The sequence below is a fragment of the Hippocampus zosterae genome, chromosome 14 (assembly GCF_025434085.1).
Source record: "Hippocampus zosterae strain Florida chromosome 14, ASM2543408v3, whole genome shotgun sequence".
In the NCBI taxonomy this organism is placed as follows: domain Eukaryota; kingdom Metazoa; phylum Chordata; class Actinopteri; order Syngnathiformes; family Syngnathidae; genus Hippocampus; species Hippocampus zosterae.
Window position 1 is genome coordinate 15,057,755 of NC_067464.1, and position 15,826 is coordinate 15,073,580.

Below are 15,826 nucleotides of genomic sequence, written 5' to 3' on the forward strand. Positions count from 1 at the left end.
TCTAATAGTATCTGTATTATTCTGAAAAGATCATGGACATTGATTTATTGCACGTCAACCTTTGCATGGAGGGTGTCCATCTCAAGGAGCTGTTCTCGATCCACTGGTTGTGTGAGTTTGGTCTGGTGGAGAACATTGAACTAGTGGTGGAAGAGTATCGCCAGGTCAGGGGACTGCTGGTATGTATGAAAATTTGACATATTGTGTACAACGTGCTGTATCCACATACAGGGGATCTCGAAGTTTGACCACATTCCATGACAAAAAACAAAGATTTTTCATTGAGGTCAATTATATTTGGAATATGTTGTTAAAGTCCACTGTTGCTATCGTAAAACCTTGAATAATTACACAGGCAATAATTTAAAATAGACACATCCCCTTTTTCACGATTTAAAACAGTTGCCAGTTGCTTTCCTTAAAATACCCAGATAATCTCGAATAATACATTTAATTCACTCAATTCCGTCTTGCAAAAAAATCACAGTTTGATGGTCCCATGTACTTCGGAGCCAGTGGCGAGCGCCTGACTTTGTGGAATGTGTTCACAGCGACAGGGTGCCTGCTTCTATTTTCTGAAGCAGAGCCGAGAGTGGAGATAAGAAGCAAGTGTCCTATGCTTAAAGACAATTGTTGATAACATTTTAACTCACAGAAAAAAAGTTACCTCTGTTTATGTGATGCACGGACACATTGACCAAAACAAATAAGAATCAATCCCACACACAAACCCTTCTTCACTAAGCGGCCAACTTCCCCTTCTGGATTTCGGCGGCTTTTTTGGTCAACGTGGGGGTCTAGTGCAATTCAAAATCATTGATGTAGCTGAATTTGATTGACTGTGGTGTGTGACGTACGCCGTAAATGGCCCTAGGAATGATTTATCTCTTCCTGTCTTTCCACCCCTGTTCAAATGCAAAGTTTTTGTGATGCACAAAAATGTGCTGAAGATAAAGCATTTACCGTAATTACCGTACTGTAAGCTGCAACTTGTCATACGCTTTCAACCCTGCGGTTTATTTAATGATGTGGCCTATTTAAAGATTTTTCTAATGGCCACGAGGGAGCGCTCAAGTAGAAAAAGGTAACAGTGAGACGCTATCATGTCCATCCATCCATCCATTTTCTGATCCGCTTTATCCTCACAAGGGTCGCGGGGCATGCTGGAGGCTATCCCAGTTGTCTTTGAGCAGTAGGCAGGGGGCACCCTGCCAGCCAATCGCAGGGCACACAGAGACCAACAACCATCCGCACTCACACTCACACCAAGGGACAATTTAGAGTGTTCAATCAGCCAGCCAGCCATGCATGTTTTTGGAATGTGGGAGGAAATCGTCCAGCATTAATAAAATAAAAGACTGAGATATGTCAAATGGGACTAACAAAAAGAAAAGTATACAAAAATAGACAACAGAAGTGGCTTGTGAGCACTTTCTGGCATATTTTATGCGCCCGAAACATGCGGAAAACAACTAATCTCCCCTGCGTCACAGTTGTTCCTGCAACCCCCCATGCAACACTGTTCAAACTCCCAAACGATCTTTTTCTCATAATATTGACCGGGTTACATTGCCAGACACATCTGGTCTGAACAAGCACACCTCAGCATTCGTCTCACTTCACTTCATGATTTATCTTGTACGTATGGTTTGTACATTTAATTATCATTGTCATACCTATTCGACAATAACATTTTTTAAAACTATCCATTTTGTACTCCTTCTAGCCCATCCGTATGTGTGTTCTGGGTCCTCCCGCAGTGGGGAAAACTAGAGTGTCTCAACAAATATGTGACCACTACATGCTCCATCACATCAGGCTGAATGAGACAGTCTCTGAGACCATCTTAAACCTGGTGTGTGTTTCTGCACTTTGCACTAAATTTGTTGTCTTAGTTCCCCCATTAATACTAGGAAGAAATGTCATTTATTAGATAAGATCACATTTTGTACTCTTAATCATCCCTATTACTTACTATCCAGGAATGTATAGTGAGGAACACTCCTTCAGAGACAGAGAATGAGGAGTCAGCAGCAGCAATAGAAGCCCAGGAATTGCTGAATATTTTCAAGGATAATATGGAACAAAATGGAGGTACAGATCGGTTGGGATGGGGGGTGAGGGGGGGCGTGACAATAGAATTTACCACTATTCCCACATTGCGCTACATTATTTTGTATCATTGTTGTGGTAATAAAGTGACTGAAGTGCATCAGTGACTGTCATGGTTGACCACATTCAAGGGCATATTACAATACTGTGTCGTGAAACTTCCAAAGTTTTTCTGTACAATGACACTGGGTGACTGAAAAGTTTTTACACTTAAAACAGTTGCATATCCTCCAAGTGTCAAGACAATGCAATTAAAAAAGTGCAATACTATGCAATACAACTTGATTTAATTGCGCATTTCACTACAGCCAAAGCTCTGTAACAAAGCACTCTGCTTATAACATAAAAAAATAAATAAAAGAAAGTGAAAACAGTCAATTTAAACACAAATTATGGATACAAAGTCAAATACAGTAGAGATCACGAAACAATGTGTCAGTGCCAGTCTCATATTGGCCAAAGAATAAAGATGAGTCTTCAAATGAGTTTTAAAAATGGACAGAGAAGAGGCTTGCCTCACACTTAACGCCGGGGTAGCGAACTCCGGTTCCTCGAGAGCTATATCCTGCCTGTTTTATATCCCTCCCTATTCCAACACGTCTGATTCAATTGCTCATGATCGTTTCAGGCCTCTACAACACTTGCCGATTAGCTGATCATTGGAATTAGGTGTATTGGAATAGGGAGGGATCTAAAACAGGCAGGATATGGCTCCTCGGCACCTCCACGAAGTCAAACTTGTTGATTTCATAGGTCTTTTATTTTGAAATGTAACATCAGATCTTAATGAAAGTGCTATGGTTGGATACCTGGGGTGGCCGAGTGTTCCCAAGACATGGTCTGGTTGCGGGATAATGAAAACAGAATTTTAAATAATGTTTTTACTTTCAGGTGTATAGTTCAAAATGTGAGATTCCAGAGGCAGTTCTGGGATAACGAAAATCCATTTTTAATGATTTTATGATGTTTTTTTTTTAAGCAGGTGAAATTTTAGTCATTGATGGAGAATTAACGATATCTTTTTTTCTATCTCAACATCAGAATGCTTCTTCATCCTATTCTGAGACAGTTTTCATTCTCCCTGGGCGAACTCATCATTGCCTTACCACTAAGAAATAATTTTATGACATTATTTTAAATCCAAATTCGTACTTCATTTAAAAAATAAATAAATAAAATTAAAATCCGGTGCACCTTGTGTATGGTCATTACGGTAATATGTCGACCCCAAAATGGCTCCTTGCTGGAGACATGCTTTCAATGTTATAACTTTGTGTTGGTTCAGTGAACTGTGTCACTGCTTCATTAAATAGGTTTTTGTTGCAGCTCCGAAAAAGGGAGAGTTGTGGTGTTGTTGTTTTTTAAACACACATTTTATTAATGGTTTTCACAGTCTCAACAAATACAGATACGCGTTTGTCCGTCTCCGTGCCTTCTCTTTGGGTTTCATTTCAGTGGTAACCTATCACTTGATTTTATGCCTTGACGTGTGTGAAAGCAGAGAACTAAGGGGGTGGGTTCGTCCGAAGCAGAGCAAAAAAGTGTCCGCCTTCACTGAAAGTCAGGCAGAAAAAAATCGGAATTGAGGTAAAGATCTTTTCTTAACACACGCACAGGACTGTGTGGTGTTTTTCCAACAACAAACCATGGATTAATCCCGAGACAAAGGCCCTCCTGAAGGAGAAGATGAATGCACAGCAACTTCGTGCCTGGTCCCAGTGCCAAGATTCCCCACCCTAAGGAGCTGAACAGCTACAGACCGGTGGCGCTGACGTCTCACATGATGAAGACGCTGGAGAGACTCGTCCTTGCCTACCTTCGACGGCTAATAAGCTCGGCACTGGACCCGCTGCAGTCTGGCATCGGCGTGGAGGACGCCATCATTTGCCGCCTCCACTCAGTGCTATTACACCTGGAGAAGGTTGGGAGCACTGTGAGAATCATGTTCTTTGATTTTTCCAGTGCCTTCAACACCATCCAGCCCAACTTACTGGGGGACAAACCGCAGAACGCCGGAGTGGACCACCACCTTACATCATGGATTACAGACTACCTCACAAACCGGCTGCAGTACGTGAGGGTACAGAGCTGTGAGTCGGACAGGCTTCTTTGCAGCACTGTGGCGCCGCAGGGGACTGCTCCATTCCTGTTCATCCTCTACACCTCGAACTTCAGACACATCACTCCAACTCTTTCTACTCAGGAAACTGAGGTCTTTTGCGGTTCAGGGGTCACTCCTTAAGAAATCTTATAACTCGGTGGTGGCTTCGGCTATCCATTATGGCATTGTCTGCTGGTCAGGCAGCATCTCGGCCCGGGACAGAAAGAGACTGGAGTGACTGGTCAGGAGGGCCTGTTCTGTCCTGGGCTACTCCCTGGACAGTCTGGAGGAGGTGGACAGCAGGAGGATGCTAGGCAAGCTAAAAGCTATGATGGACAGTCCCTCCCACCCCCTCCAGCCCACCCTGACAGCACTGGGTAGCTCCTTCAACCAGAGACTGTTACACTGCAAGGAGAGATACCGCCGCTCGTTCCTACCGACTGCTGTCAGGCTGCTGAATAAAAAATAAAATACCGTATTTTCACGACCATTCGACGCATCGTACTAATGGCCGCAGTCTCATTAATGCTTGACATTTCTGTATTTTACACATACACAGGACGCATCGTACGAATAGCCGCAGTTTTACAGTGGTAAAACATACACCAGCTTAAACATACGGCATGCATGCGCACACTCTAACACGTTAGCTTGAAGCATACGGTAGCATGCCAAGACATACAGATAAGATAAAAACACGTTTTTAAAAAGGCAACGAAAGCAGAACTGAGTTCGGGTGTATTTTATTTAGCCATCGTACAATGTTCTCACGTTTTCGATCAATCATCACCCAGAAATCCATCAAAGTCCTCATCCTCTGTATCAGAAGCAGAGGACTGCACATCTCAGTTGTCATTGAATGCATCACATGCTAGTGTGAGTTGCTACGCATTGCCGAGCGGAAAGAAGGAGTAGCAACAGCAAAGTCAACATTTCTCTCGTGTGAAGCTTTCCCACATTTGAAAGTAAAGAACAGAGCGAAACATGGTGGCAGCGCGTGTGTGTGTAGAAAGAATTGAACAATTGTGCAAGTACCGTAATGCATCAAAAACGCCGCGTTCCCTCTCGTTGTTGCGTATTGTGGCGTAACTCGCCCAGCGCTGCCTCTCACTCTTTGTAAAGTTGTGTTTGCCATCGATCATTGTTCCCATGCTGTTCGCAACTTTACTTTGAACGCCCGGTTGATGCCAATGTCCAGCGGTTGGAGTTCTTTAGTCAAGCCTCCGGGAATAACGCCAAGCTCAGAGTTCATTTGCTTGACTTGATTTTTCACCGCTGCTGTGAGATGGTCACGCATGCCAAAAGCATAACCGGTGGCTTTAAGTTTTAACTGAGCTTCGTAGGCATGTCTCTTTGTCAAATTTATTTTCAGGGGTTCTTAGAAACCAAAACCGGAGTTGTTTTGCAACAATGCACATTGCCACACGCTATACAAGTGTTGGTACTGGCTTGAGGCGTCCACTTACACGCCCACCCTTCACCATTGGCGGACTGGCTTGTCTGTCCTCTCTCTCCCTCTCTCTCTCTCCCTCTCCATATATGTATATATATACACGCCCACCCTTCCCTGATTGGCCGACTTCTTTCACAGTCACTTCCGCCTTTTCTCTATATAAACAGCGTGTCGGCCGTCAGTCAGATTTTGGAACTCAGCGCATATAAAGGACGCTCCGCACCATAAGGCGTCCTGTCCATTTTGGAGAAAATTTAAGACTTTTAATGGCGCCTTATAGTCGTGAAAATACGGTACATGAAAAACCAGTAACAATTGTAATTGTTACTGGTTTGTTGTTACTAACCAGTAACAACCTTTTACCGGTTGCATATATATATATATATATATATATATATATATAGCGGCTGGATAGCTCAGTTGGTAAGGCATCGGTTTGGCATACGGGAGACGGTGGCTCAAACAAGGTCTGCGTCAGGTGCTGGGGAACCAGAGCACCTTGATGAAAAATGGGCTACAGAACAAAGCGGAGATGGGCGAGATGCGATAACATGGCTATGTTGGAATGCTACGACTCAAGCAACCCTAGTCAGAGGGGTTACATGCAGAGAATGTGGGCTAAATGGTTACTTTGAAACCCACAGTCACGGTTGACCACGAAACAACTAGTAGCTCAGTGTTCCAACATCCACAAACGGCAACTGCTGTCACAACTTGAGATTGATGAGGTACAACGCAGGTTGAAGGGCCCCAGGCTGCCAGATCAGAGGAGGAGGTCATACAAGAGATTGGGAGGCAAGCCCCAATGAATGCAAATGATGAGATTGGGTGGCCAGCCCCAATGAATGAAATGCTGAGCGAGGCAGCAACTGACCTGAAAGCTAAGATCATGGCGAGAATGAAAGCTGGGCAACCTAGAAACCGATTACAACGGCTATGTGAAGTACCATCTGAAAGTATCATAGAAAGTGTGAATGCAGCACTAAGGGCGATCCCTACCGTAACGATCACAGAAACCAATGAGCTGATATACGCTTCAGCATCAGTGATCCTGGAGACTCTGGGCTATAAGAGCAACCATGGAAGCCATGAGATACGTTACCCACCATGGAAAAGACGGTTGGAGGCTAAGATCAAGGCGGCCCGGAAAGATGTGAGTCAATTGACGGAGGCCCAGAGATGTGTGATGAAAAGGCCGATACCCGAGAGGTACATCCAGATGACCACACATAAAGCACTCGAAACTGCCAAACAAAGGCTCCAAGCCTTGTCCAGTCGCCTAAAGCGGTACACGAAAGAGAATGAGGCCAGACGAATAAACAGGCTGTTCGCAACACAACCTGCGAAAGTGTACGCTCAGTGGCAGGGTCCTAACAACAGAGCTGACCCACCAAGACTGAAAACTGAAAGGTACTGGAAAGGCATATGGGAGAAGGAGGTTGCACATAACAGCAGTGCACAATGGCTGGTGACCCTGAGAGAGGAGCACAGCAACCTCCCTGAACATAACCCAGTTACCATAACAGTGGCAGACAGACAGGAAAGAGTATCAGATATGAAGAACTGGACAGCACCAGGCCCGGACATGGTCCACACCTACTGGCTAAAGAAACTCACAGCACTCCATGAGCGCCTAGCAGTACAAATGAACCAGCTACTGAGGGATGGGACTCACCCAGAATGGCTAACCGAAGGGCGAACGATCCTGATCATGAAGGATCCCTCGAAGGGTGCAGCCCCATCCAACTATCGGCCAATAACCTGTCTCTCCACAATATGGAAGCTCATGTCAGGCATCATTGCGGCTAACATAAGTGGACACATGGATCAATACATGAACGAAGCACAGAAGGGCATTGGTAGAGATACCAGAGGAGCCAAACATCAGCTCCTGGTTGACAGAACAGTTGCACAAGACTGCAGGTCCCGACATACCAACCTGTGCACAGCTTGGATTGATTACAAAAAAAACTATGACTCGATGCCACATACATGGATCACTGAATGCTTGGAGTTGTATAAGGTGAACAGGACCCTAAGAGCCTTCGTTGCGAACTCGATGAGGATGTGGAAAACCACACTTGAAGCCAATGGCAAGCCACTTACCCAAGTGTCCATCAAATGTGGCACTTACCAAGGTGATGCACTCTCCCCACTGCTGTTCTGCATAGGACTGAACCCCCTAAGCCAAGTAATCACCAAGACAGGCTATGATACCGCCTCAGAAATGGAGCTACAATCAGTAACATCCTCTACATGGATGACATAAAGCTGTATGCTAAGAGCGAAAGGGACATAGATTCCCTGATCCACACAACCAGGATCTACAGCAGCGACATCGGGATGTCATTCGGGCTTGAGAAATGTAGTCGGATGGTGACTAAGAGAGGAAAGGTAGTCCGCACTGAAGGGGTCTCACTCCCTGAAGGAACAATAGCAGACATTGAGGACAGCTACAAGTACCTTGGTATACCACAAGCCAATGGCAACCTCGAACTGACAACAAGGAAAGCGGCTACAGCCAAATACCTCCAGCGAGTGAGGCAAGTCCTAAGAAGCCAGCTCAATGGCAAGAATAAGACCCAGGCAATAAACAGCTATGCCCTGCCAGTGATCAGATACCCTGCAGGAATAATAAGGTGGCCAAAGGACCGGGGACTGGTGAGTGTGAGAGCCACTGTCCAGGATGAAACATCCAAGCTCCATGAATACATCAAGGAGAAGGCTCAAACGGATGACATACTCAGAGAATGTCTCAGACAATGGGGAACAGAAGATGAGGCGCTGGAAGAGGGACCATCATGGGAGGACAAGCCCCTACACGGGATGTACCACAACTGAAGTGGCCGATCTCAAGAAGTCCCATCAGTGGCTAGAGAGGGCTGGCCTGAAGGACAGCACAGAGGCACTCATCCTGGCTGCTCAGGAGCAGGCCTTGAGCACCAGAGCCATCGAGGCCCAGATATACCACACCAGACAAGACCCAAGGTGTAGGTTGTGCAAAGAGGCACCTGAGACAATCCAAAACATAACTGCAGGTTGTAAGATGCTGGCAGGGAAAGCCTACATGGAACGCCATAACCAGGTGGCTGGCATAGTCTACCAAAACATCTGTGCGGAGTATGGACTGGAAACCCCAAGGTCAAAATGGGAAACACCTCCGAATGTGGTGGAGAATGACAGAGCGAAGATCCTGTGGGACTTCCAGATCCAGACTGACAAGATGGTAATGGCGAACCAACCAGATATCGTGATCATAGATAAAGGGCAGAGGAAAGCCGTTGTAGTGGTCCCAAGTGATGGAAACATCAGAAAGAAGGAACACGAAAAACTCGAGAAATACCAAGGGCTCAGAGAGGAGCTGGAGAGGTGACAGTTGTGCCTGTGGTGGTCGGAGCACTCGGGGCAGTGACCCACAAACTAGATGAGTGGTTGCAACAGATCCCGGAACAACATCGGACATCTCAGTCCAGAAATGTGCAGTGCTGGGAACAGCATGGATACTGCGCAGAACCCTCAAGCTTCCTGGCCTCTTTCAGAGGACCCGAGCTGAATGAAGGACGGACACCACCCGAGGGGGTGAGACGAGGATTTTTTATTTATTTTTATATACAGTGTGTGTGTGTGTGTGTGTGTATATATATATATATATATATATAATTGAACTGTGTATAGCTCTCTTATTTATATATACAGTATAAAAAGGCGTAAAAAGTAGAAAAAAACAATTTTGCCGCTGTTGACTGACTGCAAATTTCCCCAGTGTGGGACAAAGGATTTTTTGTTCTCCCACGGTGTTCTTGGTGCAAAGCCTGCTTTTATTTTTTTGCCATTTGTGCAATAAGAGATTTAAACAGGTGCAAACTAAACTTAGCTATCAAACTTTGTCGACATGTTTGCGCTCGTATGTCATTAGCACAATATCCTTTGTGAAGAGGACATTATGATGGTGCAAATTCGGGTGCAAATGAAGCATCATTTAAAAGTACTATTCGCGGCTGCAGTTCCGTTGTGGATTTTAACTTTTACATCATTGACTCATATGCTCGCCAGAGTTTTAAAGTGAGATTTTTATTTTGTAAATTCTATCTTTGCCCCTTAGGTTTTTTAGATGATCAGCTATTGGTGAAGGTGATGACGGATAAACTAACGTCTAACCCCTGCAAAAACCAGGGGTTTGTACTAGATGGATTTCCAAAGACATATGACCAAGCGAAAGAGCTTTTCCATGGTAACAAAATCAAAAATCATTATAACACACACACACATTTACACAATTCATAAAATATGTATCTAATTGGATTTCTTTTTTAGTTGATGAGCATGAACCAGACGAGAAAGCTTCGTTGACTTCCCTTTACAACAAGAAGATAATACCAGGTATGACCACCAAGAACTAGTCATTCAAGAGGGAAAATACAGTTGCTTATATATAAAACAATACATCTTTATTTATCTGGAGTTTTCATAACAGCTGCAGCTTTAACAAAGCGCTTCACAGAACATTTAACATAAAATAACACACCTGAACATAAAAACAATGAACAACACCTGAACAATTATACAATCTTAATTGTTTTGAAGTACACCTTGTTGGTGAAATTGGTTTAATTCTCCTGCCCCGCCAACATCTGCTTCAATTCCAAGCGCCGAAACTCAGTTACAACTCCATATTTGCCCTCCCCGTGCCGATGCTCCTCTCTCCTCATGTTCAGCTCTACCAGCCACCCATCCGGCCTCATCAACACAGACTGTTCAACAGCGCTGACATCTCCGCTGAACAAAAACGGGGCTGTGAAAAATGCTCCCCATCACAGGCACAAAAAACACAAGCACCCTGCGGCTCTTAACTGGCGACAATCAAATAGCGCCGACAGTCCCCCATAAAAATCGATGCTGATACACACATGCTGCCGAGAAGCATTAACCATCAACCACAGACCTCTCTCACTCGACAAATGTCACAGCCAGAACGCGTAGAACAGTCCAAACATGAAGGACAACATATTCAACAAAAATAAATAACAAAATACAGCAGCGCTCTTGAAGACAAAAACAATCGGGAGCACACAGCGGTCTCTGCTCATACCCCAATAAGAATAATTCCTAGAAAAACAATGTGGGACTCAAAGCGGTCGTTGCTCAGGCCATAACAACTAGACCTGCAAGCAGCAATGAAGGGCCCTGGCAAAGTTGTGTATTGGCAAATTGGCATACTGACACATTTGAATAATTTTTTTTGATGAAGTACATTAGATTAAATGCTACTTTGATCAAATATGACATCTATAAAATGCCAAAAATTATGCACAATTTGAAAGGAAATGAAATTATTATTTTATTTGTATTTTTTTCTGCCTGGCTCTCGGTAAAGGCTAAAGGATGCTTTTTTTTTTGCTTGTCCCCGGGGGCCTCAACTACCCTTACTCTTCTGCTTGCTAATTCTGTCCAATATAATGTCTTCTGTCTATATGTAGCCTCTGGATGTATTTTTAGTCAGCTCCTCTCTTCCCTCCACTATCTCAGGAAATGAAATTGATGCTAACATGAGGAGCACAGTTGGCATTGCCAGTATTGTTTTTTTTTAAATTGTTGCTTGAAAGTTAAGAAAAGTCTCGAAATACAGTGACAACGTGCCAGGGTCATTCTGGAACCCTGAATGGAACTAGGTGTGCACATATTTTTGCGTCACAAATCTTTGATTCATCAATTCTGCGTATTCTGCAAGCAAATGTTGAATCTCTTCAGAGCATGCAACCGCACAAATAAGAACTGAGCTGCCGTCGGGAAAAAAAAGTCAAAACTTTCAAGTTGTTGCAGTCACACGCATGACATTTTCTGCAGTTCACACCCATCGTCCAACCATCCAACCAATCTATTTTTCTCATGTATTCAATGGTTTTAGCTTTGGTGTGTGCCACTATCAGTACTGGCTAAGATGGCAATACAATCCTTCCCAAGCCTGCTACTTTGTGATTAATTCCATCAGACCCCTGTGCGTCAAATACATTAAAAATAAATACTGTATTTTCACGACTATAAGGCGCCATTAAAAGTCTTAAATTTTCTCCAAAATGGACAGGACGCCTTATGGTGCGGAGCGTCCTTTATATGCGCTGAGTTCCAAAATATGACTGACAGCCGACAAGCTGTTTATATAGAGAAAAGGCGGAAGTGACTGTGGCCAGGCATGCGGGAAAGAAGTCGGCCAATCAGGGAAGGGTGGGCGTGTATATATACATATATGGAGAGGGAGAGAGGGAGAGAGAGGACAGGCAAGCTAGTCCGCCAATGGTGAAGGGTGGGCGTGTAAGTGGACGCCTCAAGCCAGTACCAACACTTGTATAGAGTGTGGCAATGTGCATTGTTGCAAAACAACTCCGGTTTTGGTTTCTAAGAACCCCTGAAAATAAATTCGACAAAAAGACACGCCTACGAGGCTCAGTTCAAACTTAAAGCCACCGGTTATGCTTTTGGCATGCGTGCCCATCTCACAGCAGCGGTGAAAAAAACAAGTCAAGCAAATGAACTCTGAGCTTGCCGTTATTCCCGGAGGCTTGACTAAAGAACTCCAACCGCTGGACATTGGCATCAACCGGGCATTCAAAGTAAAGTTGCAAACGGCATGGGAACAATGGATGATCGGTGGCAAACACAACTTTACAAAGAGTGAGAGGCAGCGCTTGGCGAGTTACGCCACAATACGCAACAACGAGAGGGAACGCAGCGTTTTTGATGGATTACGGTACTTGCACAATTGTTCAATTCTTTCTACACACACACGCGCTGCCACCATGTTTCGCTCTGTTCTTTACTTTCAAATGTGGGAAAGCTTCACACGAGAGAAATGTTGACTTTGCTGTTACTACTTCTTTCCGCTCGGCAATGCGTAGCAACTCACACTAGCATGTGATGCATTCAATGACAACTGAGATGTGCAGTCCTCTGCTTCTGATACAGAGGATGAGGACTTTGATGGATTTCTGGGTAATGATTGATCGAAAAACGTGAGAACATTGTACAATGGCTAAATAAAATACACCCGAACTCAGTTCTGGTTTCGTTGCCTTTTTAAAAACGTGTTTTTATCTTATCTGTATGTCTTGGCATGCTACCGTATGCGTCAAGCTAACGTGTTAGAGTGCGCGCATGCATGCCGTATGTTTAAGCTGGCGTATGTTTTACCACTGTAAAACTGCGGCCATTCGTACGGTGCGTCCTGTGTATGTGTAAAATACAGAAATGTCACCCATTAATGAGACTGCGGCCATTAGTACGATGCGTCGAATAGTCGTGAAAATACGGTAAGTACCGTATTTTCACGACTATAAGGCGCCATTAAAAGTCTTAAATTTTCTCCAAAATGGACAGGACGCCTTATGGTGCGGAGCGTCCTTTATATGCGCTGAGTTCCAAAATCTGACTGACAGCCGACACACTGTTTATATATAGAAAAGGCGGAAGTGACTGTGGCCAGGCATGCGGAAAAGAAGTCGGCCAATCAGGGAAGGGTGGGCGTGTATATATACATAAATGGAGAGGGAGAGAGAGGACAGAGAGGACAGAGAGGACAGACAAGCTAGTCCGCCAATGGTGAAGGGTGGGCGTGTAAGTGGACGCCTCGAGCCAGTACCAACACTTGTATAGCGTGTGGCAATGTGCATTGTTGCAAAACAACTCCGGTTTTGGCTTCTAAGAACCCCTGAAAATAAATTCGACAAAAAGACACGCCTACGAAGCTCAGTTCAAACTTAAAGCCACCGGTTATGCTTTTGGCATGCGTGCCCATCTCACAGCAGCGGTGAAAAAACAAGTCAAGCAAATGAGCTTGCCGTTATTCCCGAAGGCTTGACTAAAGAACTCCAACCGCTGGACATTGGCATCAACCGGGCGTTCAAAGTAAAGTTGCAAACGGCATGGGAACAATGGATGATCGGTGGCAAACACAACTTTACAAAGAGTGAGAGGCAGCGCTTGGCGAGTTACGCCACAATACGCAACAACGAGAGGGAACGTGGCGTTTTTGATGGATTACGGTACTTGCACAATTGTTCAATTCTTTCTACACACACACGCGCTGCCACCATGTTTCGCTCTGTTCTTTACTTTCAAATGTGGGAAAGCTTCACACGAGAGAAATGTTGACTTTGCTGTTGCTACTCCTTCTTTCCGCTCGGCAATGCGTAGCAACTCACACTAGCATGTGATGCATTCAATGACAACTGAGATGTGCAGTCCTCTGCTTCTGATACGCAGGATAAGGACTTTGATGGATTTCTGGGTGATGATTGATCGAAAAACGTGAGAACATTGTACGATGGCTAAATAAAATACACCCGAACTCAGTTCTGCTTTCGTTGCCTTTTTAAAAACGTGTTTTTATCTTATCTGTATGTCTTGGCATGCTACCGTATGCTTCAAGCTAACGTGTTAAACATACGGCATGCATGCGCGCACTCTAAGCTGGCATATGTTTTACCACTGTAAAACTGCGGCCATTAGTACGATGCGTCCTGTGTATGTGTAAAATACAGAAATGTCACCCATTAATGAGACTGCGGCCATTAGTACGATGCGTCGAATAGTCGTGAAAATACGGTAAATAAAAAGAATTAATTTCTCGAGTTAACCCATGGGTCGCGCGAAGTGGTTGGCTTATTAAAAATAAGTTATATTGAGGTGGATATTAAATGAATTCAGAATGATGGACATCGTCATTATATTTTGTCAGTTTCTTTGTTCAGCAAGCTTTCTGATTAAACACACCGTTTTAAAATAGGCTAAAGATTTTAGGCAAAGTTATGAACGTGTTTAACCTCTCCTGCAACTTTTATAGGAAATTAGGGACAACGGTTATACAAATGACAGCTCCGCATGCACAAGATTTAATTCAGAATGAGTTATTTGATTCAACATATGCACAGTGGTGCCATGAAAATTGGCCGGGACACACGTGTCATGGATCTGATCGTCATTTTTCCTATACGCTCAACTTGTGCGTAGAGTATTAACTTTCATACGCATTTATTCATGAATGTAGCCCGTTATATCAAATACCTGTATAAGTTGGCAACTAAGTTGCAACATCGAAGACAAGTCATTGCTCTTGCCTTTGCACTGATGGCATGCTCATCAAAGTAAAAGCAGCACATCTGTGCATTTTATTTTCACCTCATAAAATTTGTGAGGGTCGCTCAGAGACTGTGGACCGGTCAGATGTTATACATGATCCAGATATATGTGGTCAAGTGAAACAAATGAGCACCAACTAGCATCCCAATTTGAAAACCACACCACAATCATGTGCGCCCTTGTGTGTATATATTGGCCCGAATATAAGACGGCCCTGATTATAAGACTCTTTTTCAAGACTCAAGTTTGAAAAGATTTTTTGAACACCAAATTATTTTTTATTCAGAAAATAATTACAGTTCATCTGAAACAAATGATTATAAGAATATACAAGGGTGACCCAAAAAGATGCGTATCCATATTTTATTCGATAAAAAATCATTTTTTTAAATAATGTCTTTTCTGTTGCAGGACGTGAAAGGTGAACCTATGGATAATTGTTTTTAGCTATAGTTGCCCCAAAAATGTATTGGACAAATCAGCAGAAAATATTCTCCCTGGAGATCTATTTTGCAACAAAATCATACCAGAGTGTACAGATTCTGTTTCGAAAACGTTTAAACATACGTTAAACATACGGCATGCATGCACACACGCTAAAAACACGTTTTTAAAAAGGCAACGGAAGCAAAACTGAGTTCGGTTGTACTTTATTTAGCCATTTTACAATTTACTCATATTTTTCTCTTCACCTCTTACACGCTCACCCTTCACTCATTGGCGACTGGTACCTGCTAGGGGCGTGCCTTTAGCGTCCTCTTACACGCCCACCCTTCACTCATTGGCCCCTCTTTGACAGCCAGAAATCTTGCTTCTTTGTAGCTGACCAATTACTTATTTTCCACTCTAATTAACAAATAAATTCTTTAAAAATCAAACAATGTAATTTTCTGAGTTTTTTTTCCCACATTCTTTCTCTCATGAGCTTTACCCATGTTGACAATCACAGGCCTCTCTCATCTTTTCAAGTAGGAGAACTTGTGGTTGACTAAATACTTATTTTCCCCAATGTATATACACTCACTCAC

At 43.7% G+C, this 15,826-nt stretch overlaps 1 protein-coding gene across 3 annotated transcripts in view; it reads left to right on the plus strand.

Moving 5' to 3' along the window:
* Positions 1 to 15,826, plus strand: part of ak7b (adenylate kinase 7b) — a 65,672-nt gene that overhangs the window by 39,086 nt on the left and 10,760 nt on the right. For all 3 annotated transcript variants that reach the window (XM_052085741.1, XM_052085742.1, XM_052085743.1), the window contains 5 exons: positions 30 to 179; positions 1,727 to 1,855; positions 1,983 to 2,094; positions 9,769 to 9,897; positions 9,981 to 10,046. In XM_052085741.1, coding sequence (XP_051941701.1) covers positions 30 to 179; positions 1,727 to 1,855; positions 1,983 to 2,094; positions 9,769 to 9,897; positions 9,981 to 10,046 — 586 coding nt within the window. The remainder of the gene's footprint in view (positions 1 to 29; positions 180 to 1,726; positions 1,856 to 1,982; positions 2,095 to 9,768; positions 9,898 to 9,980; positions 10,047 to 15,826) is intronic.